This window comes from Gracilinanus agilis, chromosome 3 (assembly GCF_016433145.1).
Source record: "Gracilinanus agilis isolate LMUSP501 chromosome 3, AgileGrace, whole genome shotgun sequence".
NCBI classification, from domain to species: domain Eukaryota; kingdom Metazoa; phylum Chordata; class Mammalia; order Didelphimorphia; family Didelphidae; genus Gracilinanus; species Gracilinanus agilis.
Window position 1 is genome coordinate 639,984,446 of NC_058132.1, and position 25,643 is coordinate 640,010,088.

Here is a 25,643-nt window from a genome sequence, read left to right on the forward strand (position 1 = left end):
CTTTCTCGAGCACCCAGTTACGGCGTTCATTTACTTGGGTGGAGTCGCGCGTCCTTGCTCGATCCCAAACTTCAGATGATTGCGGCTTCTTGGTATCGCCCGAGCCCCACAGCTGCTAGGCCCCCCTCCCCGTTCTAATGGGAGAAGGAAGCGGGGGCCAGGGAGGAGTTTTCTCTCTGAAGTCCCAAGAATCCTGAGCAGGGCCATAGGGCAGTCCCTGATCGTGCCCCTTCCATTGGGTGCAGGAGAGGGAGGCAGGACAGATGGCGAGATTGCCAGGGGGCATGAAGAGACTGAGAAAGCGAGCCAGAGAACAACGCGGAGATGAAGAGGAAAAGCTAAGGGAGGCTGCCGAAGGTGATGCACTCCTGGGTGGCCAGCTTCTGGAGCTCTTCTCTTTCTCTGCGATGGCAAGGGCGAGGGTGTCTTTGGGCGCTCTTCTCCCGCCTGGCGTCCTTCCCCCTTACATGTGAATGGTCCTTACCTAGCATACATTTCCCCGATAACATCCTTTATTCCTGTTAATGCTACTCATGGCTAGAATTTAGGTTCTTATTTGGGGGCAGCTGGGTGTCTCAGTGGATAGAGAGCCGGGCCTAGAGATGGGACCAGACACTTTCTGGCTGTGTGACCCTGAACAAGCTCTTAGCCCCCATTGCCCAGCCCTCACTGCTCTTCCGCCTCCTCAGAGGGAAGGTGAGGGTTATATATATATATATATATATATATATGTATATATATATGTATATATATGTATGTATCTTCTTCTTTGATCCTCACAAGAATATGGAGGGAGAGATGCTGCTATCATCTCCATCTTACAGTTGAGGAAACTGAGGCCGAGGTTAGGCTCCAGAGTTAATGTGGGCTGTTCTGCCTACCTGCCTGTTCTTCCAAATTCCCATAATGTTCATTTTCATTTCTTGGGAGCCCTGATGTTCTGCGTCTCCCTGCCAGGCAGCGCCGTCAGTAGAGGGTTGGTGTTACTGCTGGGGGAAGCTCGGAGCTCCTAAAAGAGCATCCTCTACGACGTTACCCATTCTGTCACTTCCTAGAAGCAGTCCAGGCTTTTGGGAAAGAAACTTAGTCCCAGACCCCGAAAGTTCCTAAACGNTGTATAAGAGACAGATATATATATATATATATATATATATATATATATATATATATGTATATATATGTATGTATCTTCTTCTTTGATCCTCACAAGAATATGGAGGGAGAGATGCTGCTATCATCTCCATCTTACAGTTGAGGAAACTGAGGCCGAGGTTAGGCTCCAGAGTTAATGTGGGCTGTTCTGCCTACCTGCCTGTTCTTCCAAATTCCCATAATGTTCATTTTCATTTCTTGGGAGCCCTGATGTTCTGCGTCTCCCTGCCAGGCAGCGCCGTCAGTAGAGGGTTGGTGTTACTGCTGGGGGAAGCTCGGAGCTCCTAAAAGAGCATCCTCTACGACGTTACCCATTCTGTCACTTCCTAGAAGCAGTCCAGGCTTTTGGGAAAGAAACTTAGTCCCAGACCCCGAAAGTTCCTAAACGATGCGTACCCCTCTGAACTCGCTGCTAGTCCTGGGCCCAGTGGAGGCGGGAGAGCCCGAAGAAAGGCTCTCAGGGATGCCCATCTGGTGGGGCCTGGCTGGAAGGGTTGGGATCTGGGCATGTAGCAGGATCCTGCCAATAGGCTGCAGTAAAGGCGGGAAGACACCTTCAGAGACACCTGGAAGATGTGGGTGAAGGGATGGAGAAACCGAATCTGCAGCAGTTGAGAGTCTGTAGGATCAAAGATGAAGACTGACTAGCTTTATTAGAGGGCCTGCTAGGGGCCAGGCACTGTGCTAAGGACATGGTTGTCTCATTTGATCCTCTGGACCCTGGGAGGGGAAGAGCCGTTATCTCCATTTTATAGACAAGGAAACTGAGGCAGGGATAGAGTGACTATGAGGCCACCTTTGAGCTCCGGTTTTCTTGACGGTAGGCCCAGTGCTCTGGGCGCTGTGACGTCCCCTAGTGTCCCTGTGACCTCACGACAGACACTAAGTCTCCGGCATGGCCTGTATTGATTTCTTTTACTTGACTAGGCTTCTGTTACTGTGGTTTTAGACGGGTTTTCGGGGGAGGGGGGGGGACGGACAGATGCTTGGAGGGTTAGAGAAATCGAGTTTTTCTTGAGGGGCAGATGGAGTTACTGTCTCGGTTTTCCTCTGACCCGGCTATGAGTTGGGGAGTGAGCGAGGGAACGGCTTCCCAGGCCAGACCTTGGAAGGGCGCATAGGGTTCTGGGGCCCTTGATGGTCAAAGACAGCAGCAGAGGACAAGGGGGGCTACGGGGGGCTTATTGGCTTGGGGAGCCCCGGCAGCAGTAAGAGCGTCCCAAGAGTGAGCAACTAAGAAGGCAAGGAGGAGCGCTCCAGGTGTATGGGCTCTGATCTAGCTGGTGAGCCGGCAGAGGAGACTGGGGACGAGTTAGCACATTCCTAGGAGATAGACAGGAGGCTTCTGGAGAGAGCCTGGGGGCTCCAGAGAGCTCGAGAGGGCCACACCTGGCAGCTGATGAGTTGGGCAAGCAGGGGTGAATGATCAAGAAAGTCACCTTCAGACGTGGCCCTGGGCCAAACTGATGAGAAATGGGGCCTGAGAAGAACTGGACTAAGGTAAAGGGGTCGCATGTCCCCAGGAGTGGGATCAGCATAAAAAGGGGCCAGGAACAAAAGCTGAGTGGGTTGGAAAGGGGAGTCATGTTTAATGATCCTGGAAAGAGAAATTGGTGCCAGGGAGACTCGGTCTGGGCCCCCTCCAACAGGGGCGTTGGCCTCAAAGCCAGCCTCAGTTTCTTAAGCTGTTAAATGGAGATAATAGAAGCACCTACTCTGTGGAGTTGTGAGGACTGCCAAATGGTTGCAAATATTCTCACATTCAAGCCTCGCAAGAGCCCTGAGGGGCAGGCAGGTGGGTAGGTGCTGGGGTTTAGTTCCATTTGGGGTGGAGGCGGGCATAGTGCCTGGCACAAAGTAGCTGCTTAAAGAGCACCCTCCCTCCCTCCCTCCCTCCCCAGGGAAACTCCAGGAAGTTGGAGAGTTTCATTTTTAAGGCCAGAGAATTTGGCAGCTAAGAGCAGTGACTTCTGCGTGGTGGAGACCCAGAGCCTTTAACAAAGGGCCGACGAGCACGCAGGGGCCCCGACTTCAGAGGGATGGGCAGGATGGCTGATCTTTCTGAGAAGCTGAGTAGCTCCTGTGCCCTCTTGGCATATAAGCTCCTGGAAGGCAGGCGTTGTCTTGGGGTGGCTTTTGTAGTCTCGGCACAGTGCTAGGCACACAGGATCAATTGGTCAGTCAATCAAGAAATCTGTGTTAACTGGCACTTTCTTGTGGCAGACACTGTCCTTTAGGCTATGACAAATGGCATGCTACTCCCCAGGGAGCCTCGGTGTTGGGTAAATGTCCGCCCCTAAGAAGGAGTCATTGGGGGCTGTTGGGGAAGGCCTGAAGGGGGTGGCACCTGAGCTGCAGAGCTCATGCCAGGGGCAGGGCAAGGCGTGCAGCGGCCACTGTGTTCGTGTCTGATGGACAGGCTGGAGCATCGGATTTCTTATGGATGGGTGGAAATGCAAATACCCTCGGGCATGTGGGGACACATAGATGTGGGCTCATTGTGACAAACTGAGGGCTCGACTCCCCAAACGCCGGGTCTTCCTATTTTTATTGAGCTTTCTATGATGTTTCAGTGGCTCCTGGGCTCTTCACTGATCCAGAGTGCGGCCCCTCTGGGCCTGCCCTTCCAGTATGACCGTCATCCTTGTCCTCCCAGAAGGAGCTTCCTTAGGGTGCCTGCACCGTCTTCCCTCTCAGTCCTCTGTTTCGTGGGTGCTTCCCTTCACTGTCCTGTGTCCCATGCTAGTGTGACTGCCACACGGTCTTCAGAGCCCTCCCGGGGATTCTCAGCACCCTTTCTTGGGGAGTTCTCTGTGCCTCATTCATCCCCTTTGGGGGCCTTTTGCCTTGGGCCTACCTCTGAATGGGGGCTGGGCCTCAGAAAGCTTTGTGTAGCCTCGAAGAGTCTGTCAGCCCATTATTCAGGCCTCCACCCCAGTGGAGAGCCCCATGGGGAGCAGACCCCAAATTCCCAGCTGTCCCTTGGTAAGATAGCCGTTTGAGTCCTGCAGGGCGGGGGCCCAGGAGCTCTGAATGCCTTGGCTGAAGCATTGGCCCCTGAGCCCTCAGACACTCTCATTAGATCCCAGCAGGGAGGGCGAAATAGGCTGGGAACGCTGAGGCCTGAGGGAGAGGCTCCTACGCTCGGCCTTCCCTTCTGGTTATTTCGGAGCCCGGCCAGGAAGAGCCGGCCTGCTTCTCCCAGGGGCTTTTGAAGAGAGAAACAGGTTTGTCCCAACTCTACTGGTTTTTGAGAAGAAACCGTTGCTCTTTCTCCGGCCCCGACTTATGTTGTGAAATCACGACCGACTCTAAAACCATTCAGTAACCCCCAAAAGTGGTTTCATTTGGGTAACCCACTTGGAGCAAAACTCTGACAGCCTGGCAGAGAGCCGGCGGGGCACCAGGAGGCCTGAAGACGGTTTTCCTCATTGACAGTGTAGGGGAGACTTCTCCAGAGAAAAGGCGTCCCTTGGCCTCCCCCAGGCCTGGAAAGTTGGACTCGATGGCCCATAGTGACAGATTGCCAAGCACCTCCACTCTTCAGCCATTCCTGGTGTTTTTGATTTCACATCCCCCTCCCTTCTGCACTCAGAACAGACTTTCTCCTGTTATCTCTCTTTCTGTCTCTGTCTCTGTCTCTCTCTCTCTCTCTCTCTCTCTCTGTCTCTCTGTCTCTGTAGCACACACGCTTGTGCACGTATGTACAAAGGCTCCTCCTTTAACCAAAGGACTCAGTCCCAGAATATGGGCTATTGGCGACAAGGGCCTGGTTCTGTTTGCTGTTGGGTGCCCCTGCCACCACTGCCCCCAGGCCTGTTTCTCATTGGGGGGGGGGGGCTCCTCCCTGTCTCCCTCCGAGTGCCAATGCTTAAAGAGTTACCAGACTTTTCTTCTTTTCACAGAGCTCAACAAAAACCCAGTGGAAGGATTTTCAGCTGGCTTAATAGATGACAATGACCTGTACAGATGGGAAGTCCTCATTATTGGCCCCCCAGACACACTGTAGTAAGTACCGCCTGGCAGCGTGGGTGGGGACTGGCTCGGGGTATCCTGAATGGCAGGAGAGGGTTCTAATGTGGAAAACGTGGATGCCCAGGCTGTTCCTCACCCCCTTTTGCCCCAAAATAACATTAACTCCTAGGTATATCCTAGTATTACGTTGGCATGATAAAATAGTTCCATAAATATAGAAAAATGTGCTCATTGGAGTCATTTCCAACGAGAAGTCCAGTGGTTGGTTTATTACGGTCTTACCATCTTTTGGAGGTGCCAGAAAAAGCTGGGGCAGAATTGAATGACTTACTTGTTAAAACGTGGGTTCGACAGTCGGGCGTCCGTTGCCAGTTTTCTTTTTTAAAAACAAAAACGAGTGTCCTTACCCAGATAGGACATTCAGGAACTCTTGATCCAAAAAAGAAACGAATTCCAGTCAAGGGCCCTTAAGCGTTCGGCTTGTGGCTGCAGAGTCGCAGCCCAGCCACTACTAGAGGTCGCCCCTCGGTGTACCTGGACCTCCGGAGAAAACCTCCAGAGGCAGAGCTGGGGTGGGCCAAGTAACTTGGACGACGAGGGATACAGAAACACGTCCAAAACACTCATCGCTCTGGTTCCAAATCCACTTATGTTTGGCCTTCTCGTCCCCTCGACCAGGGCTATTCCAAGAGCCTCCTCTCTGGACTCCCTGCCTTACGCCTTCCCCCTTAAGCTCCCTCCCTCAGACTCCAGGATCAAACAGGAACTCCTGTGTCGGGCCTTGAGCCCCTTGACAGCCTGGGCCCTTCCTGTCACCCCAGCCCCTCCCCAAAGCATCCTTCTCTTCCCTCGTTTGGTCTGCATTGCAGAGACTTCGTCCTCTTTATTTACATGGTAGAGTGGAGTCCCTCTGGGCAGGGCTGTTGGATTTGGGGCTTCGTATCTACCCTGCTGGGCACAGGGAGGGAGTCCTTGAATTCCTGGCTCATCCTCTGCCAGAAGAGAAAACCCAGGCTTGAGAGGCGGGCCGGACTGTCGTCCAAGGACAGAGCCAGAACATGAGTGTGGGCCTCCTGAAGGTGTCCCCTGCCTCCGTCACTGTCGCCTCGCCGCGGGTTGCTGAGATGCCGCACCACCGGGAGTGGTCACTCACTCCTCCCGAACGGGAGCGCCTGCTTTCCTGTGTTCCTGGCAAACCTCAGACACATGGCATGGTCCCCGTCCAGCAAGATGTGGCTCCTCTAGCCTACTGTGGGGTTCGGAAGGTCCTGCCTCTGACCGATGTCCTGAGCGGGCATCGTTAACTGGAGCTTCCCTGGCAACGGGTGGCTGGGCTAGGCCTGCCCTTCCTAGGGAAACTGGGGCAGAGAAGGCAGAGAGGCCTTCAGGACTGGAGCCTCGGGGAGAACGCAAGCTCTGGGTTTCATAATGGCAGCCTGAAAAGAGAAGCCTTGAATGCCAGTTCACTGAAGGTCCCCAGGAGGCCTTTGGCCTCTTCTCCCCTGGGGTGGCGGGCTGGCCTGCCCTTCTTTCCTTTTGTATTCCCAGCACCAGTAAGTGGCTGATGCCTCAGTTGGAATTGGTGTTGACCGTAGCATGCTGGGGTTCTTCCTTGGACTACCATAGGGCACCAGTTGGTCTGACAGCCCCGGGGACCCTGGCACAGTCATTGTTCAAGCCTTTACTATCCTCTACTATCCAAGCTGGGTCAGCAGCTCTGTCCGTGGTGTCCTGTGGCGACCTTTCCAGTCTGGCCGGTGTTAGAACTTTTGCCACAGGCCTCAGTCACCTCGAGTGTCCGGTGGTGCCGGAGAGACAGAGAGCCTGCGTTAGTCTTCTTGGGGTTTGGGAAGATGACCCCATGTTGGCCATTGGGTTCGATAGCCATTTGGTGCTGTGGACTTTGATCTAGGCATGGCCACAAGCTCTTGTTTTGGGGTTTAACGGCGTGTTCCTCGGAATTCTTCATAAGCCCCAGAACTAGGAGGGGACCGTAACCAGCTCTCATTTTACTGAAAGGGAAACTGAGGCCTGAGAGGTTAAGATTTGTCCATGGTCACAGAGTCAGGACATGGCAGGAGTGTTGGCATTTGAACTCGGGTTCTCTGGCTCCAAACTCAGCATCCTGCTTTCTGTCATTCCCTCTAGGACATAGTTCTGCCAGAATTTTTTCAGTATTCCCTGCTCACTGGTCACATGCTTGGCGTCCGCCTCCTGGCCGTGACCATTTCTGTAACACGGATCTGTTCTTGTAGCCCAGGAGCCGGAACATGCCCCAAAAGAGAATGTTTCTTCCACAATTGAAAATCATTTTTTCATAAGGGATAGCTGGTTTGCAGGCTTCTCACCAAATGACTGTGCTGCTTCCATCCTTTAGCAGGAGAGCTCCGGGAACTTTCTCTCTGTGTCTCTGTCTCTTCTTCCCCCTCTTTCCCTCCTTCCCTCCCCCCAGCTCAGTGGATGGAACACCAGGCCTACAGACAGGAGGTTCTGGGTGCAAATCTTGCTGTGTGATCCTGGCCAAGTCACCTAACCCCCATTGCCAAGCCTGTATTGCGCTTCTGCCTTGGAAGTGGTACTTAGAATAGATTTTAAGACAGATGGTTCGGGCTTTGTCTCTGTCTCTGTCTGGATGTGAAATTGTCTTTCAGTACGGTGGGGCCCCTTCATCCCTGAAGGACGGCGTCCCAAGCCTTAATGCGGCTGGCTGAAAGCGGGGATATAAGTGAGCGCCTGTTAATCCCATGACCACGTGATTGTTCTCATACAGATAATACGCCACGAGATAAGGCGCGGCGCATGTTCTCATCTAGTACCGTGCGGCGGTCCCCCCTCCTCTGCAGAGGCTACCGTGTGCCTAAGAGCACAGAGTTCGTGCTTTCACTCTTTTGTTTCGGGATGATCTTATTTTCCCCCCAATGACATCTGTGTGCAAACAGTCTTTAACATTGTGAGGTCCGGATTCTGCCTGCCCCTGCGTGAGGCAGTGAAGTCGCAGAGAGGCGAGACGTGTGAGCGTGCAGAGAGAAAAGAAAGTGAGAAGCGGCTGCCCTGCTCTACATTTAGACTCCCGGCTGTTCTCTCTCTGGGAGCGGAGAGCCTTTGCCATCCCGAGTCCTTCGTGTACATACCGTCCGGCCGTCGGGGCACCCGGGCTTCTCCTGGTTCTGCTCACTTCACTTTGCATCGGCTCATACAGGTCTTCCCAGGACTTTTTCGGGGTTTTTCTGACAGCTTCCTGCCTTCCATTTCTAACAGCAGAAAGCAGATCCCCGCCCGGGGGGCCCGCTGGGTCATTAGATTCCTTTGTGTGTCCTCACGCTTTCCCTGTTGTTGCCAGAGGGTCCAAGACACACAAAGTGCCAGCTGCAGTTACCTCAGCATCCCTGTGCTAGCTCAGGGGGCCTTCCTCAGCCCTCGCTTCTCTGAAGAGTAATTACTGCTGGTTGGCAGCGAGTGTTTGTGTTTCTTTTGGAAACTTGCTGGCTGACAGAAAGAGCCTCCATTGTAGGGCTGCACTTTCTGAAGGGGGCCCTCTCGGCCATCTTTTTTTTTTTTTAACCCCTAAGGTTTGGCTTTGGATTGGTTCCAAGGCAGAAGGAGCAGTAAGGGCTAGGCAGTGGGATTCAGGGACTTGTCCAGGGTCACACTGCTAGGAAGTGTCTAATGCCAGATTTGCACCTGGGACCTCCCGTCTCCAGGCCCAGCTCTCAGGGTCCTGAGCTACCCAGCTGCCCTTCCCATTTGGGACCTTGCTTCTTTTCTGGCCTCGCCTCAGCCTGCCCCTGCCCACCCATACCAGTTGTTCTTACCGCTTTTGGGGCTGGCCATTTCAGACTCTTATCCTGTGCCGATAGTGATAGATCGTTTGGCCTGAGGGTCAGACCTGGGTCCCCCGTCCCCGCACAGGCAGGACCTGAGACCTGTTTCTTCATTTGCAAAGTAAAGTTGGAGCTAGCGGGCAAGGGGAGAAGCTGCCGGGCCCAAGGAGATGAGAGTTCAGGTCTTACCTTGCGCAGCACTTGCATAAGTGACTTCACTGCTGTTGGTCTCTGCTCATCTGTAAAACAGAGGTGGTCAGCAGAGACGGGTAAGGGCTGTAGAGGGAGGGGGAGGCTGGGGGTGCAGCCTCCTGGCCGCAGGTCTCACGCCTCCCTCCGCACTCGCCGGTTGACCGACTTCAGATCCGAAGGGCCGGGGCTGCGAGTGGGGCAGGCAGGAGAGGCCCCAGATGTTACTTCAGCTAAGCTCCGGAGGGGCAGGGAAAGGGGAGAGCCTGCGGATGTGGAGCAGGACGTTGATGGCCGGAAGAAAATGTCAGCCCTGGAGGAAAGGCTCTGGGACAGTCGGTACAGAGCCAGCCCTCCAGGCTGCACCCTGGAACTGGTTAAACAGTACAGTGAAGACAAAGGAGAGTGGCAGAGGGGATGGGGTGCGACCTGGCAGAGAAGCCCAAAGCATTGTGGTAACCTCGACGGAGCTGACGAAGAAGAAGGGGAGCGTTGAATGAACTCGTGGAAGCATCTGTCAGGCATTTGTTCACTGTGGACTTCCTTTCACACATATCGACTCTCCTGACCGGGGGGGGGGGGGGTTGGCATCCTCAACAGCGAAGCACCCAGTATTTCCCTAATGTCTGATTGGTAAGTCCTCACTCAGGCCTCTATTTGCCATGCTGTGGTGCCAAGAAGTAAATCTCTTTGTGAGCAGCTAGGTGGCTCGCTCGACAGAGAGCCAGATGTAGAGGTGGGAGGTCCTGGGCCCAGATCTGGCCTCGAACACTTTTTCTAGCTTTGTGGCCCTGGCCAACCCCCGTTTCCTACCCATTGCTGCTCTTCTGCTATAGAACCGACTCCATGACAGAAGGTAAGGGCTTTTTTTAAAAATTAGGGAAACTGAGGCAGCAAATTTCCAAACATTCCATTTCATGGTAAGGCTAGTAGTTGCCAACAGGTGGGGCCTTTAACTCCTCAGCAAGCCAAAGACCCTCAATGATGGCTGACAGTTTATGAACAAAAGAAGAAACATCCCCAAATCATATGTGGGGAAAGGGGGGGGACAGTGTGATTGGCTAGAAATGGGAAGTGGGTGCTAGCAACAACCCCTACTTCCACCTTGTTGCCAGGGAAAGCTCGCTGGTGCTGTCCACCTGCGTGGCTAGTTGGGGTCACGGCAATGCGAGACCGGCCGCCTTGGCATCTGCTCACATCCTTCAAGGAGAACAGATTTCCGTGACACAAGGGAACTGCTGAGCGGGAAAACTGACCTTCCACATTCAACCGTGAGACACGTGAAATGGGCCAAACTGTCAGCGGTGATGCAGAACAGAATCGATTGGACTTTCTGCATTTTCCTGCTCCAGGTGTCTGGAGCTTTGACGGCTCGGAGGATGTGCAGTGTCACCAGGGTCCTGATGGGAGAAAGAGGCTCAGGGCCTCTGCTCCAGAGTCAGTATTTTTTTTTTTTTAAAACCCTCACCTCCCATCTTAGAATCAATGATGCTGTGTATTGGCTCCAAGGCGGAAGAGCGGTAAGGGTGGGCAATGGGGGTAGAGTGACTTGCCCAGGGTCAAACGGCTGGGAAGTGTCTCAGGTCAGATTTGAGCCCAGGACCTCCTGCCTCTAGGCCTGGCTTTCCATCCCCTGAGCTGCCCCCTCCAGAGTCAGTATTGACGGCTCTCTTCCTCCTCCAGAAGGCTGCCATACTGACAGAGGAGGTTGACAGTGTTAACCTGAAAGCTGGGAGAAGTCTGTTAGCAGGTTCCACCTGCCCCTTTTTACTTCCTCCGTTTTGCACAGGATTCATAGCATCAGAGCTGAAGAAGACATAGGAGATGGCAGGGCCCAGAGAGCTCCAGGGATTGGCCAGAGCCCGTCCTTAGGCTGCCACCTGAATTCTTTGGCCTGGGAAGTTGGAGGTTAAAGTTTTACCCTAAAAAAGTTGTTTGGGGGGGCATTCGTTTTAAGGCAGACCCTTGTTTTGGAAGAAAATTTTGACTCTTTAATGATGTTAATTGGTGCTTTTTTCAAGACTTTCCTAGCAATGGTTAGGAACAAAGTAAGATAACAAAGCAGAAGGTGGCTCCAGCATCTGGGCAGAGAGGCCAACATGTTCCCACAGCACCAGGCCTGGAGTCAGGAAGAAAGACCCGAGTTCCATTCAGTCTCCAACATTTCCTAGCTGTGGAACTAGGGGCAGGACAGCTCTTAATCTCTTGATTTCCTCATTTGTCAAATGGAGAGGATAACAGCCCCTCCCTCCCAGGGTCAATCTGGAGTTTATGCCATCTGAAGATCGGCCAAAGAAACTGAGGGTGTTTAGCCCGGAGAAGGGAGGCCTAACAAGTGTTTGCAGTACCAAATGGGCTCTGCTGAAGAATTGAGATTAGGCTCACTCCCAGGTTGCTGAAGGAAAAGCAGAAGGTCAAAGGAAGTAGGTTTAGGTGGGACCTCGGTGGCACGGGCCCCTTCTGGCAAAAGCAGGGCAGCCTTTGTCAGGAAATTTTTAGAGAGTTTTCTCTGGGGGTCAGGTGGACTCAGGGCTTCCAAGGGCCTTCCCAGACCTGAGATTACAAAACCATGAGGTGACCAGCTCTAGGCGAGCAACTTGGTTTCTCCTCTGGTATCAGGTTTGACTTCTCCATCTCTGCCAGCCACCTAATCTGAACCTGTCAGTGACTCCAAAATGGAGCAGCCACCTGGGACCCTCCCCGGTGTCAAGCTGTGAAGAGTCCTTAGTCTCCCAAGGTCTATAAGTGAAACTCCAGAACCTCCTGAAGCTTCCGTGCGTGGTTTCCTCCAGCTGGAGAAGCTAGACTGTGAGATGCTGTGTGGGCATCTTCCTCTGTCCCGCCCCACAATAGAAGCAACCAAAAGCCCAGGGGACAAGCTCAGACATGGGCATCCATGGAAGAAAAGGCAAAATGAAAAATGCAGGCATCAAATTGAGCCCCAGAGGGGATGGAGGCACAGAGTCCCCCAGAGGAGAAAGGGGGAGGGCTGACGAGCAAGGACCAGGAAGGGATGCTGAATGCACTGGATTCCAGGTCTCAGCTTCCCCTGGTTTTCAGGCAGTTTGTCCAGACTTTCCAAAGTCAGTAGCCCAGCCTTGGGGACTTTGAAAAAGGGTTGTATGAACCAACCATTTGGATGGCAATTTGGAACTATACCAAAGGACTTAAAAAGACTGCCTGCCCTTTGATCCAGCCATACCACTGCTGGGTTTGTACCCCAGAGAGATCATAAGGAAAAAGACTTGTACAAAAATATTTATAGCCGCCCTTTTTGTGGTGGCAAAAAAACTGGAAAACGAGGGGATGCCCTTCAATTGGGGAATGGCTGAACAAATTGTGGTATCTGTCGGTGATTGAATACTATTGTCCTCAAAGGAATAAAGAACTGGAGGAATTCCATGTGAACTGGAATGACCTCCAGGAAGTGATGCAGAGTGAAAGGAGCAGAACCTGGAGAACATTGTACACAGAGACTGATACATTGTAGCAAGAGCGAATGTAACTGACTTCTATTAGCAGCAAAGCAATGATCCAGGACAATCCCGAGGGACTCAGTGAGAAGGATACTATCCACACCCAGAGAAAGAACTGTGGGAGCAGAAACCCAGAAGAAAAACAACTGCTTGATCACATGGGTAGATGGGACATGATTGGGGATGCAGACTCTAAGCGATCACCCCAGTGCAAATATCAATAATATGAAAATAGGTCTTGATCAATGACACATGTCAAACCCAGTGGAATTGCGTGTCAACTGTGGGGAAGGGGGGGCGAGCTTGAGGGGAGGGAAAGAACATGAATCATGTAACCATGGAAACATTCTAAAAAATTAAAAAGGAAAAGGGTTGTATGTGCCTGCCGCTCTTGGAGTGGGGGAGTCTCGTGGCCCCTTGTAGCTAGCCGAGGTAACAATTGATGGGAACGAGAGCTCTTTGCCTTTTCTGTGTTTCTTCTAAGACATTCTCTCTTTGTCTTTGCAGTGAAGGGGGTGTTTTCAAAGCTCATCTCACCTTCCCAAAAGACTATCCCCTCAGACCACCAAAAATGAAATTCATCACAGAAATATGGCACCCAAACGGTAAGTTTCCAGAATTTTGTTTTTACACACTTGGCAGGCTTCTTCCCTTCAGTCACGACCTTGGGTGGGCTTATAAAAAAATCTTCTGTTCCAACCTCCCAAGGAAGCCCCTCACTCAGCGGGTGCTGTTCCTACTATTAGTCATTGATTAATAGCCACCCCTACCTGCCCCCCAAGCTCCTAGCTCTCTCCCTCTCCAGTCCAGCCTGCCCTCAACTGCCCGTGTGCAGATGTGACCATATCATGCCACTCTTTAGGCCACCGCCTCTGGTTGGCTTTTGTTTGCTTTTTTAACCCTTGCCTTCCCTCTTAGGCCCGAGGCAGAAGAGTGGTAAAGGCTAGGCAAGCAGGGTGAGGTGACTTGCCCAGGGCACACAGTTAGGAAATGTGTGAGGCCACATTTGAAGCCAGGACCTCCCCTCTCCTGGCCTGGCTCCCTAGCCACCAAGGTGCCCGGCTGCACCTCCAGTTGGCTTTTCAGTCCCTTCATAGCCTTTCTTCCACCTGCTTGTCCATCCTCATCAGACATCGCTCCCTCCCGTGTCGTCAGTCTGGTCAGTAACAAACAAAGCATTTTTTAAGCAAGCACCCACTGGGTGCTGGGAGCTTGTTTTCCTGTAGGGCTCCAAGTCCAGAGGACGAAATAAGAAGCTGACATTCTGGGATGACGTTTGTCCTTTTAGGAATGTCCCAGCTTGCAGCAAGGTAGGCCCTCCTGGGGCTGCTAGGCCATCCTGCCCAGAGTCGTCCTGGGAGAAGGAGAGCTTGGAATGGGCGTCCGTTCTCTTTCCTGCTTTCCAGACCCAACTGCTCAGTTGTACCTGGATGCGCCCATTCAGAACATCGACCCTGTTATAAATTTAATGGCACATTTATTAGAGACTAAGTAGAGAATCCTTAAAACCCGTGTGAAGGCCATCCCGGGGTGGCTCATGGCCACATTCTGGGCCTCTTTTCATCCCGGATGGCCTGGGGAAACTCCAGATGTTCCAAGTCCTGTTGGATAGCGCAGCAGATCAAATGCACCTGAAACAGGTTACAGACCCCCTTCCCCACGTCATCTGTAAGTGGCTGAGAGAAGGTTCTGGGCGCTGCTGCCTCTGGTGAGCCCGGGACTCGGGGCCCAGGCCTCCTGCTTTGAAAGGGGAGCCTAATGTTTGGGGGAGCCTCTGAGTCTTCCTTCCAAGGAAAGGCCTTCCTCCCGTCCATAGATGGGTCTGTGTGGGACCCCCGGCAGGAAGGCTGGCGCAGAAGCCCTCTGATTCTTAGTCTTGGTTAACTCCCGGCCACATCAAACCAGAACAAATCACCTTCTGCTGCCTGAAGGAAACATGCCCTACAGAAGCTTGGGGTTACAGAAATGCTTCCTAGGTAAGGGGACCAAGTTTGTCCCTTGGAGGCCCTAAGAGGGGGCCTTAGCCAAGCTTCTTGCTTTCCAGAGAAGGAAACTAGTCCCACGCCTACAGAAGTAGCTGAAAGGTAGGATTTGAACCTTGCTCCTCTGTCTCCAGACCCCATCTTCTTCTTCTGGCCCCCCTGGCTTTCCTGGTCTTCAGTGACCTCTGGCTGCTACATTCAATAATCCGACAATCCTGGCTTTTCTCTGTTCTCTTTCTTTCTTTCTTTCTTTCTTTCTTTCTTTCTTTCTTTCTTTCTTTCTTTCTTTCTTTCTTTCTTTCTTTCTTTCTTTCTTTCTTTCTTTTCTTTTTTTTGCCTCACCATTTCTTCCTACCAATTCTCTTTCCTTCTCTTCCATGACTGAACTGAAGTCATCCCTTATAACACATAAATGTAGTCAGAGCTCACATACATTCTAGTAGTTGAGATGAGACATGCACATATTATATGACTTTTATGCAAAGCGAGTGTGATAGGGGTACAAGTCAAGTGCAATAATTAGGCAGAAGGTACTATAAACTTAGTTTCCTATTAAATAATTTTTCAAGGAGGGAATTGAGGCTGGTTTAAATATCTTGCCCAAGATCATACAACTAGTAGTGTATAAGGCAGGATTTGAACCCAGGTCTTCCTTATTCTCAGTTCTGCATTCAACTACTATCCTGCCTAGTTGCCTTACAAAAGGTAACAATGCGAAATTCTGATTCAANCTCTCTCTCTATTTTTTTTGTATTTAAAAAATATTTCTGAAGTAAGGGCGTCCCGTGTCGAGGATTCTGTCGGATGCTGGCGGCACTAGGGCTGGAGCATGTTCTCGTGTGGCCCCTGCCCCTCTGACAGGGTGGTTCCGGGGGAGGGATCAGAGCCTTAAACAGATCCTATCTCGGGAGGACTTGACCTCCCCCTGGCACCCCAGGGTGCTGCTGAGTGGTTGGAGGGGCAGTCTGTGAAGGTGTGCAGCCTCCCACCTCCCTGCCCTGGGCCCCTGCTCTCCTGTCTAAGGTGAGGCTGGTGTCGAAGGACATTTTGAGGCTAGGACCCCCTCGGGCAAGCCTCTGCTCCCCGTGAAGCAGGGGGCCTCTGAACCTGCCTCTTAATAGCTTGGGAATTGGGTTGGAGCAGCCTTGGTTTCCTCCATGTTCCTCTGTATTTTGTGCTTTAAAAGCCTTTTTCTGAGAAAGGGTCCCCCGGCTTTCCCAGATCCCAGCCCTATCCCCAAGGCGTAGCTCTTTGGGGAGAACAGCACTAGACTAGAGTCGGGCACTCGCGGGTGCTGAGAGCCACGGTCCTGCCAGGGATCCTGGGAGGGATTCCCAGAAGGTGGGGGGCTCCGGCTCTCACCACCGTCCGCAGTGGGAGGTTTGGCTTTTCCGGGGTGAGGGCTGTTGAGAACGGTCGGGGCTGCCCTCTGGATGAACGGGCGGCTCTTGGGGAGCGCCCTCCAGGCTTGCTGCAGAGAGCAGTGGGGAGATAACCCCAACCCCCGTCTCGGTTGTAACTGTTGGCGGGCTTTTTTCAGTTGACAAAAATGGTGACGTGTGCATCTCCATCCTGCACGAACCCGGGGAGGACAAATACGGCTACGAAAAGCCAGAAGAGCGCTGGCTCCCCATCCACACGGTGGAGACCATCATGATCAGCGTCATTTCCATGCTGGCAGATCCCAATGGAGACTCACCCGCTAATGTGGATGCAGCCGTAAGTCGCACCTGGCTTTGGGGGCGGGGGTTCTCCCTCTGTCTCCCCCCCCCCCCAAATGGTCTGCAGTTTACATGCAGCCAGAAAGAGCCCCACGGAATACCACGACGAGGGAGTAGAGGGGCATTTCGGGAGCTCTTGGGCTGCCGCCGAGAAGGGAGAGACCCCTTTGGTGCAGGATCCCCACGATGGTCCGTCCCTTCAGACACGTGGGCCGCGGGGGGGTGTGGGGGAGGGAAGGCACGCCAATATAAGTTGCATAAACTTAGCTTCCAAATTCCCATGAATGTTCAGCAGACCTCACTGTCCACTCAGGAAACTCACTTGGGTGAAGGAGACCTTTGCCCAGCCTTGTCCTTGGCATCTCCCCTCCCCAAGAAGGGACTGGGGCGGCGGCCCCTCTGGGTAGTGCCAGCCCCTCCACTTGGACAGTCGATGCCCTCTGCCTGCCCCCTTGCCAGCTCCTGAGCTTTTCCTGCCCTTGCCTGTTGGTCTTGATCAGCTGCCGCCTTTTAGGAAACCCTTTATTCGAATGCACCGTCCCCTCTAGCTGCTGCCTTCTCTGTTGGGATTGGACAGTCTGGCCCACCGGGGTCCCTCGGGCCACTGCTCTGCTTCATTTCCTCACCTCCCTGTCCAGCCCCCAGCTTTGCCGCCACTCCGGGGTGACTTTCTCCGCAGGCTGCTCTTGCCCAGATGCCAAATGCTCTTCTCGCTCTCGTCCTGTGGTCTCGCTCATGGTCTTCTGCCGGTGTCTGCCGTAGCTCGGCTGTGCCCCGACCTTGGGCTGCCCGCCTTCCCGGCTCTCCGTCCTCTCTAGCACCCCGGGCCACCCCTTGCCTCCATGCGGCCTCCTGGGTCTCTCCTCACTTGTCCTCTCTCTGCCTTTAGGCATTGTCGCCACCTGCATCTGTTTCTGCCCTTTTGGGTGGGCGGTTCTAGATGCTGCTTCTCTGTGCAGTGTCTCCCTCATCTGCCCCCCAGCTTCCCCCCAAGTTCCCACCTTCGTCAGTGCTCCTTGTCTTCCTTGCCACTCTGCTGCTCAGGAGCAAACCGTGGTTCCCTCTTGCCTCCCAAGTTAGTGCAGACTTTTTCAGTTGGGCTTTTCAGGCTTTTAGAACCTGACTCCAACCTGACGGCCCTGCGTGCCGTAGGCCACAGAGCCCTGAGTTTCCTTATCTGTAAATTGAGGCTATTGGACTTGGCGTCTCTGTCAGTGTTGTGGGATTTCCCCTGAACCCACTGGTCCAAGGAGAATCCAAGCCTCGGCCTCTCCTCTTTTTTAAAAATTTAATTTTTGTTATCATGCCAAACCCACTTCCGTGTTGGTCGTTGTTGGAAGAGCTCACCCCTACGAAGCCCAAACTCCCCAATAAAGCCAAAACGACACGGAGGGGAATAGCAGTCTGCTTTGGTCCGTTCCCTGTCCGAAGTGCCTCAGCCCCGTCCTGAGACCAGCCATGTCTGTCACCATTGGTCGCTGCACAATATTGCTGTCACGGTGTCCAGTGTTCCCCTGGTTCTGCTTCATGAACATCTTTCTGGCTCTTTCTGAGATCGTCCTATTCCTCATTCCTTACAGCACAGTAGTTTTCCATCACCAAAGTGTACCAAAGTTTGTTCGGCCATTCCCCAATCGAGGGACGTCTCCTTAGTTTCCAGTTCTTGTTCTTTGCCACTACAAATAGAGCTGCTGTAGATATTTTTGTTCAAGCAGGTCCTTTCCCCTTATTTTTTGATCTCTTTGGGTTACAGACCAGGTAGTGGGATTAATAGATCAAAAGCACCATTTTATGGCCTTTTGGGCATCATTCCAGATTGCCCTCTAGAGTGGTTAGGTCCATTCACAGCTCCACCAACAATGCACCAGTGTCCCAATTTTGCCACATGCCCACCAGTATTTATCACTTTTGTGTAAGGTGGTGCCTCAGCCTGGTCTCTTGTCTGTCCTCCCAGCCCTGGTGCCTCTCTGGACTGTGAGCTCACTCCCTTGCCAGGGTTTCTCTGGAGGTGCTGGTCCTCTGCACCATGTGCCTGTCCTGGAAGTTGGGGGTGTGTGGAGGGGGGCACATAACATAGAAGGGCATCAGCAGCCCTTTGGGGGGGTGTCTGTGCACCTGCCCTCAGACTCAGGACTGTGCCAGATAGTTTTGCTGAAGTGCTTTCCCCTCTGTTTTGTCTGAGATGTCTCTGTAGGGGAGATACAAAGGGGGAGACAAAGGCGAAGTCATGGCTGGGGTCTGCCTTTTTTTTAACCCTTGCCTTCTGCCTTAGAGTGGATGCTAGGTATCCGTTCCAAGACACAAGAGTGGTGGGTCAAGGAGAAAGACCAGGCCCCACGGCTGGGTTTGAGCCTGGGTCCTCCTGTCTCCAGGCCTGACTCTGTCCCCTCGATCATGGTTTCTCCTTCCTTCCCGAAAGATTCGGCGGCCCGTTCCTGTCGCAGGCACCGAGCGTCCCCAAGAAGGTGTCCGGTTTCCCGGCGCTGCTTCCGCTTGCTCTGTGTGGGCTTCTCTCGCACGTGCTTCACACTGAGCTGGGCCCGCCTGGCAGACGCCTTTCGGAGCCTGCGGGCGATGCCCAGAAGCTGCCTCTAATCGTCCTCTTTCGTTTGTCCACCTGCAGAAAGAATGGAGGGAAGACCGGAACGGAGAATTCAAAAGGAAAGTTGCCCGCTGTGTAAGGAAAAGCCAAGAGACTGCTTTTGAGTGACATCGAGGTAGCAGCTCGTAGCTTCACTTTTTCAGGGTAGGTACGGATCTTGCAGCTCTGAGAATCCCTCCCCGTTTCAGGGTCCCACGGTAGGAGCTGGTGCCGAGCCCAGACCGAGCTTCGGTTCTCCTGGGATTCTGGTGCCGCCTTCTCCGCCCCGCCAAGTGGCCTCTCCCTCTGGGGACAGCGTGAGGAAAGCCCTGGGCCCGTCTGTAGGGGTGCTTACGGCCCGGGTGACCTGGACAAGCTCTTCCCTCCTGCGGCTCGGTTTCTTGGTCTGTAAAAGGAAGGGATCTCGATGACCCTCCCAGGCAGTCCTGGACGTCAGAGCCCCGAGGGCCAGTCCCAGATCGCTCCGTGGGGAAGCCCGTGGGTGGTTGTGGTCGGGGTCTCTTGTTCCCCGCTAGTGCTCTAGCACACACGCTAGTGTGAAGCTTCTGTCAGCATCGCCGGCTGCTGGACTTGGAGGCATTACAAAGTCGAGTGATAAAAGCCGCGCTTGGAGCCGAGACGCCCGAGTGACGGGATCCTGGGTGTGGGCGTCAGCGTCCTCCCCTCTTACTTACCTCCCAAGCTGACCAGGCGCCATTGAGCGCAGGAGGAGCGAGCGGCGGCCCCAGGGGAAAGGTCCTGCCCAAGTCCCCGGGGCCTCACTGAACGCGCTTGGCCATTCTGGAAAGTAGCTGAGCCTCGCCGGGCCTCCCTCTGCTGCTAGGCACGAGCCCTCTGGAGCAGGGTCAGCATGAACAGCCGTCCGCGTGCCGTCTCGTCTGCTTCCCTCAGGGATAATCGGAGAGGAAAATGAGAATCCGTGGAACAAGTGGGTGCTTTTTGTCACTGAAGGACAGTTCCCAAGTCGGCTCTCTCGGACCGTTATTATTTCGTTGCGTTCCCGCAGGACGTTCTCCGTGTGGTGGTTCATTCCATTTCCATTTTCCTGCTTTCTCTGCTCTGCTGGCTTCCCTCGGCACCAGGCCTCTCCATCTTCGCCCGGGCTCCAGCTTGCTGCTCCTTCCCAACTCTCTTCCCAAGAAGGGCCACTATAAAGAAAGCCCCTGGTGTCCGTCGGGACCTTGGCCTGGACCCCGCGGTGGGGTCTCTGGGGCAGCGAGCGTGGCTGTTGGTGTGCCGTTTCACGACAGACAAGTTGGCCAGAAATTCAAAGACCGCGTCGTCCCAGGAAACGAAGAGAGACAAAGATGGCCCGACATCCCCAGGGAACAACGATGCAAACCTTTTATGTCTGAAGCCATGCATTTGTGCTAGGAATTCTGGGTGACACTAGAAAACAGGAATAAATGGAGCTTTCTTTAACCTGGCGCTTAGGAACAACCTGGAGCCAGCAGCCACCACGGGCCGAAGGGCTAAATGAGATTCCTTTCTGGAACAATCGGGGTGAAACGAGGACAGCCATTGTCTCTCCTTGTGCCGAAAAACAAGAGAAAGAAACTTGAGGCTTAATTAGAATAGGGAAAGAAGAAACAAGCATCCTTTTTCTTTTTTTTTTTTAAACCCTCACCTTCTGTCTTGGAGTCGTGTATTGGCCCCAAGACAGAAGAGTGGTCAGGGTGGGCCATGGGGGTCAAGTGACTTGCCCAGGGTCACACAGCTGGGAAGTGTCTGAGGCCAGATTTGAACCCAGGACCTCCCGGCTCTAGGCCTGACTCTCCATCCACTGAGCTACCCGGCTGCCTCCAAGCATCCCTTTTTTACAGATTCGGTGTATGTCAGCCAAAAATTTTATTGAACTCTTTGACGTCACTCACCTTTTCTTTCTCTCTAGAAAAAGAAAAATTCCATTTATGATAACTCTGAGAATGAGAAGATACTTGGTAACCGACTCACCCAAAAAACAGTCTTAGGAAGTGTTTGAATCCCATTTTGAGAGACTTTCCTGAGCTAAAGCCAGGCCAAAATCATTAGAGAAATATTCACTGGTTGTGGGTCCGGCAAAGCCATATGACCCAAATCAAGTATTCCCTGGGTTTATTAGTGCTGCCCCAGTCAGTCACCACACGGAGAGCATCAAGCAAAAAGCATTTATCTGGAGGAAGAAAGGGATCTTGAAGGAAACCATGAGAACGTGGGCAGGATGGACGCCCGGCTGGGCCGAGTTTCACACCATACCACGACGCGATCATCAAAGCCAGCATCGTGCCGGTTCTAAAAGTCAGTTGGTCAGTGGGGCTGCCTGAGGAAAGGCCATTTATGAGGTCAGACCTGGCTGTAGGTCTCGCCTTGGGCCTCCTCTCCTGCGGCGGCCAGATGGGACTCTGCCTGGACCTCCTTTGCTTCTCCAGCACTCGTGTTGGGGTCTTCAGACAGTGACGGGATGAGGTGGGCGTAGAACTGTTCAGACAGCCGGACTCTCCCCTTAACCCGGGTTTCCCTTCTCCTTTTCTTCAAAGAACAAAAGTCAACGTTCCCTGCTCCTGGGCCTACCCCAAAAGAGGGGCATCGATCCTGGCAGGAATGTGCACGTTTCCACCCCTCACCTGTTCTCCCCGGCCCGGAGTCAGGAAGACGCCAGTGGAAGCCTGCCTCGGCTTCCTCATCTGTAAAACAGGGGTCCTACTGCCCGGCCCTCCTAGCATTAGCGGGTAATGGCAAAGCCCTTGGCAAGCCTTCCAGCTGCCGCTCCTGAGCTTCTGGAGACGGTGGACGTGCCCATTCTTCACCCGCCGTGTTGGTTGGGCCTTTTTGCCTCACGTTGCGAAATCGCTGCTGCTTCTTGCTGTCAGCCCTGCTTTGGGCCCGTGTTGTAACAAGGACGAAGACAGCCTTCGTTGGCGTTAGGTTTTCGGGGTGCTTCACACATCCGTACGTGCACACCGTCTAAAAACATGGCAGGTTGAGCCGGCGTCTCCCTTTGTGGCTTTTGACCTGGGAACAGGGAGCTCCGCTGCTGCTGCCTCGTCCAGCTTTGCCCCCCACTTCCCTTTTCAGAGGGAGTCCGCCCTCCGCATCCTTCGCCAGAAGCTTCTCACAGAGTAAGGCCGAGTCCGTGGCTCCCCTCGTAGCTCCGGGGTCGGCAGCCAGGCGGGGCCCCCTCCCCACCCCGACCTCTGCTCAGGTTTGACGTGGTGTCGTCTGATCCTCAGACCCGCTCTTCTGCCGGCATGGAGGCCTCCCCTTTCCTCGATGGAATCCTCCGCGGCTACCTCAGCTCATTGGGACTCTTCCGGGGTTCTCCAGGGGCACCTTCTTGGCCAGCCGCTCCCCTCCCTCTTTCTCCCCTGGCCCCCAGCTTACTGTAGGAGCCGCACATCTTCTTCAGGGCTTTGGGAAATGCTTTTGTGACTCACCTGAGTGTGACCCTGTCGTGTCCCCTTCCAGATTCCATCAGAGACCTTTTGGGGGTCCTGGGCACGTTCGCCCCCTGCCTGGCATGTGGGGCTCCAACCCCAACCCAAGCCACCGTCCTCGTGAGTTCTTTTCTTCTGCCCAAGAACAACACAGGAGCCCTTGCGAGAACCCCATCATCGTGCCAGCCCAGTGGCTTTATCCAAAGAGGAAACGGGCGCTCGGGCACTCCCGGGAGTCCAGTCTAGTTCTTGACCTCCTTGCTCGAAGCTCCCTTCTGCCTTGCTGGCCTTCGCCTTCCTCCCTCACATCTTCTAGGAGGAGCTTCTGCCCGCCGTCTTGGTGCTCTTCTCCAGGCCAAGAGGCTTCTCTTTGGCAGAGGAAGCAGAAGCTCACGACGAACTGCCCTCGTCTCCCCTGCACCCAGGAGCTGTGGGGTTTTTTACTGGGGGTGGCTGGGGACGGCCCTCGAGGCAGGCCGGCGGCCACCATTTCCCAGCTTGTCCACCGCGGGCTGCGGCCGCTCCCTGCAGGTTGCTTTAAGACGGGAGCCGTCGCAGCCCCTCTCCCGCTCTTGCTCCCTCCCTTTCTTCAGGCTCTCTTTGGCTCTCGTCGGCCGTGATCTTGGGGGGGTGTCGGGGGGGGTCGGCGGCGAGCCTGATGGCCTGTTTGTGTTTGTTTCAGGTCTCCACTTGGGAAACATGGCACTCTCCCCACCTAAGCTGGACTTCTGTCGTAACGAGTTGGCAAACACTGGCTGGAACTGGGCTGCAATAACACCCGCCGGTTCTCGCTGCTGACCAGAAGCCTACCAAGTGCCAACTTAGAGATGATGACGCATTTTGAATTCTAATGAACTGCTTTAACCTTCAGGAAGAATTGTAAAGACGTGTACATAGCACAACGTGACCGGCCCGGAGAATATCTATGCTGTCCATGTCCACCCCATCCACGGTGTACCAAATGATGCTCTCTCTCGCTCTCTCGCTCTCTCCTCTCCCGCTCTTGTTCTCTCCCTCCCTCCTGTAGGTAGAATAAGAATCGTGTACATTCGAAAGATTTTAGCAGGTTTTCTTTCCCTCCTCATTGTTTCTTTATCAGTTTAAAGAGACTTCTTAAAGCATGTCAGATTAAACCAATTAGGATTAAACTTGTCCATTTAATTTTCCTTTAAACCATTGAGGCTTCATTAAACGCTTTCATTTACTAGACTTTGGTATTTGCTTTGTTTGGAAACACTCCCCGGGCTCTCGCCCTTCTGCCGGAGCCCGCCCGGAAGCTCTGGCTCAGCAGCGGCCGACTCCAACGAGGACCTGCCAGGGACGGCCAGCCCGCGGTGCTCTCCTCCTCCGTCGCCCAGTCACGCACGTCTCCGATTGGGTGTAGCAATAATCTGTGGCCCTCCGGCTGCCCAGGCCGCTCTCCTGGTCCAAAGTCGGCCGGTCGGAATTAACCCGAGGTGGTCCGGGGTCCTTTTGTCTGCGTTCTGCCCGACGTTGGCGCTGGACTGTCGGACGAGGCGTGGCCGGCTGCAAGCCTCCGCCGCCGGGGACTTCGGGGTTCGTGATCGAAGGAGCTGCGCCCCCTCCCTCCCCACTTCCGACACCCGATGTACAGAGATTGCCGTGTATATTTTCATGTCGTTTGAGTTTGGGAGTTCTGTCACCCTGTGTAGTGCGAGTTCTTCCAAAATATAATTTTTTCCAATAATTGTCCAGTTGTTGACTTTTTCTGTACTGAATAAAAATGAACATGCTGAACCCCAGAGAAGTGCAGTTTAGGGAAATCTCAGGGCGATTCCTTATGCAAACTGAATACTTGAAACGCCCCCCACGGCCGTGGCAGCGTCTCGAGGCCTCCCCAGTAAAAGTGGGCGTACGGAGCTGGCATGGTCGGGAGAAGACGCCCCTGGGGGCCTGCGCTTAGCGGCTCCTTCGCCGGGGAGGGGCGAGCGCAGAGACGAAGGACAGAGCCTGAGAAAGCAGCCCGGCCCTTTGGAGCTCACCTGAACCCCGAGGCCGAGGCGTCGCTGGCCACGCGGTGCCCCCTCTCGGGCCGGCGGCCTCTGCGCCCACCCTTGGGGGAGATGAGGCAACATCAGAGATCCAGCCCCGAATGGGCCCCGGGAGGAAGCCCTCCCGCCAGAGGAGAGGGCCCTCTCCTCTCCGTCATCCCCGTTGCCAGGCCACCCCAGCAGGTGGGGGCGAGCAGGCCCCTCGCTCGGGGCGCCACAAGTGTCCTCCCCCTGGGGCCTTCGTGCGCAAAGACTTTCATGTCCAGCGTTGACGGAAGGCTTCTTGGCTTTCGTTGGCCTCCTGACCGAGCCTCGGCCCGAAGGGAATCGCCCACGGAGTGTTCGGGATCTCCTGTGGCTCTGTCTGCAGACCAGACTCACCAAGTGGACTAGTGCCTCCTCGTGGCTGCTCGGGGAGTAGGCGAGAGCAGCCGTTTCCCTGCCCCTTGGACCGAGCGAGGGTGGAGGCTAGACCCGGCTGTGCCCCCCGGCGGGGTGCCCTCCCGGGGAGAAGTGTCCGTCCCTTGGTGGCAGGCAGGGCCGTCATCTGTGCCTTCTTCTCTGCCCTGACCACCGCCCGAGGTGCCTCTCCGTTCTGTGGTGGCAAACGAGGGGGAAGCGTCGGGGCAGCCTGCTCACCCTGGACCTCCCGGTTCTCCAGCTTGGTGCCGACGGCGTGAACGTGAGAATGACTGTCGGGACTCTGGGTCCCCTCTGCACCGCCTGCCACGTTCTCGGGGGCTCCTCCACGTCGGACCCGAACCTTCGGGGCTGCGGGAGCCCAACGGCCTTATCCCTTGTGCTTCGGACCCTCGCGTGGGAAGGCCGCCGCGCTCACCCCTGGAGTTGGACTCTGGCTGGGAGCCTTCCCGACGAGGCACCCCTGGGTGCGGGGCCCTCTCTCGGGGCGATGACATTGGACTGACTTGTTCATTCCCACGTTTTTAGTTGTGTGCGTCACCGATTGTATCTCTTGCTGTGGTTCTCGTGATGTTTACTGTACCGTGTGGAGGGGGCGCTCTGTCACTCAATAAAGGATGACTTGGAGGCGACCTCCTGAGCTGTCGTGGTTTCAGGGACCATCTCCATCCACCCAGGCCGGAGTCCGTTTGGGCCAGCAGCATGTGCTGCCTCCCCAGAGCAGAGAGAGGAAAGGGAGGCTCCCTGCTGCCTTGATCGGAGGCTGCAACGGGGCGAATTTAGTGCATCGAGGCTCGAGCCCTAAAGTTAGTGTCAGCAGTTAGAACCCCTCCTGGACGTGGGGCACCTCCTCCAGGGAGCCTGCCAGGGCCTGGCTTTT

General features: G+C 54.4%; 1 protein-coding gene across 1 annotated transcript; it reads left to right on the top strand.

Annotated features, from left to right (window-relative positions):
• Positions 1-284: 284 nt before the first annotated feature.
• On the top strand, positions 285-25,395 carry UBE2G1 (ubiquitin conjugating enzyme E2 G1). Its single transcript, XM_044669489.1, has 6 exons — positions 285-357; positions 5,058-5,160; positions 13,121-13,218; positions 16,136-16,314; positions 18,940-19,062; positions 23,014-25,395. Exons 1-5 carry the CDS (start codon positions 285-287, stop codon positions 19,024-19,026), a joined length of 540 nt encoding a protein of 179 aa, XP_044525424.1. The 3' UTR covers positions 19,027-19,062; positions 23,014-25,395.
• The last annotated feature ends 248 nt before the right edge of the window (positions 25,396-25,643 follow it).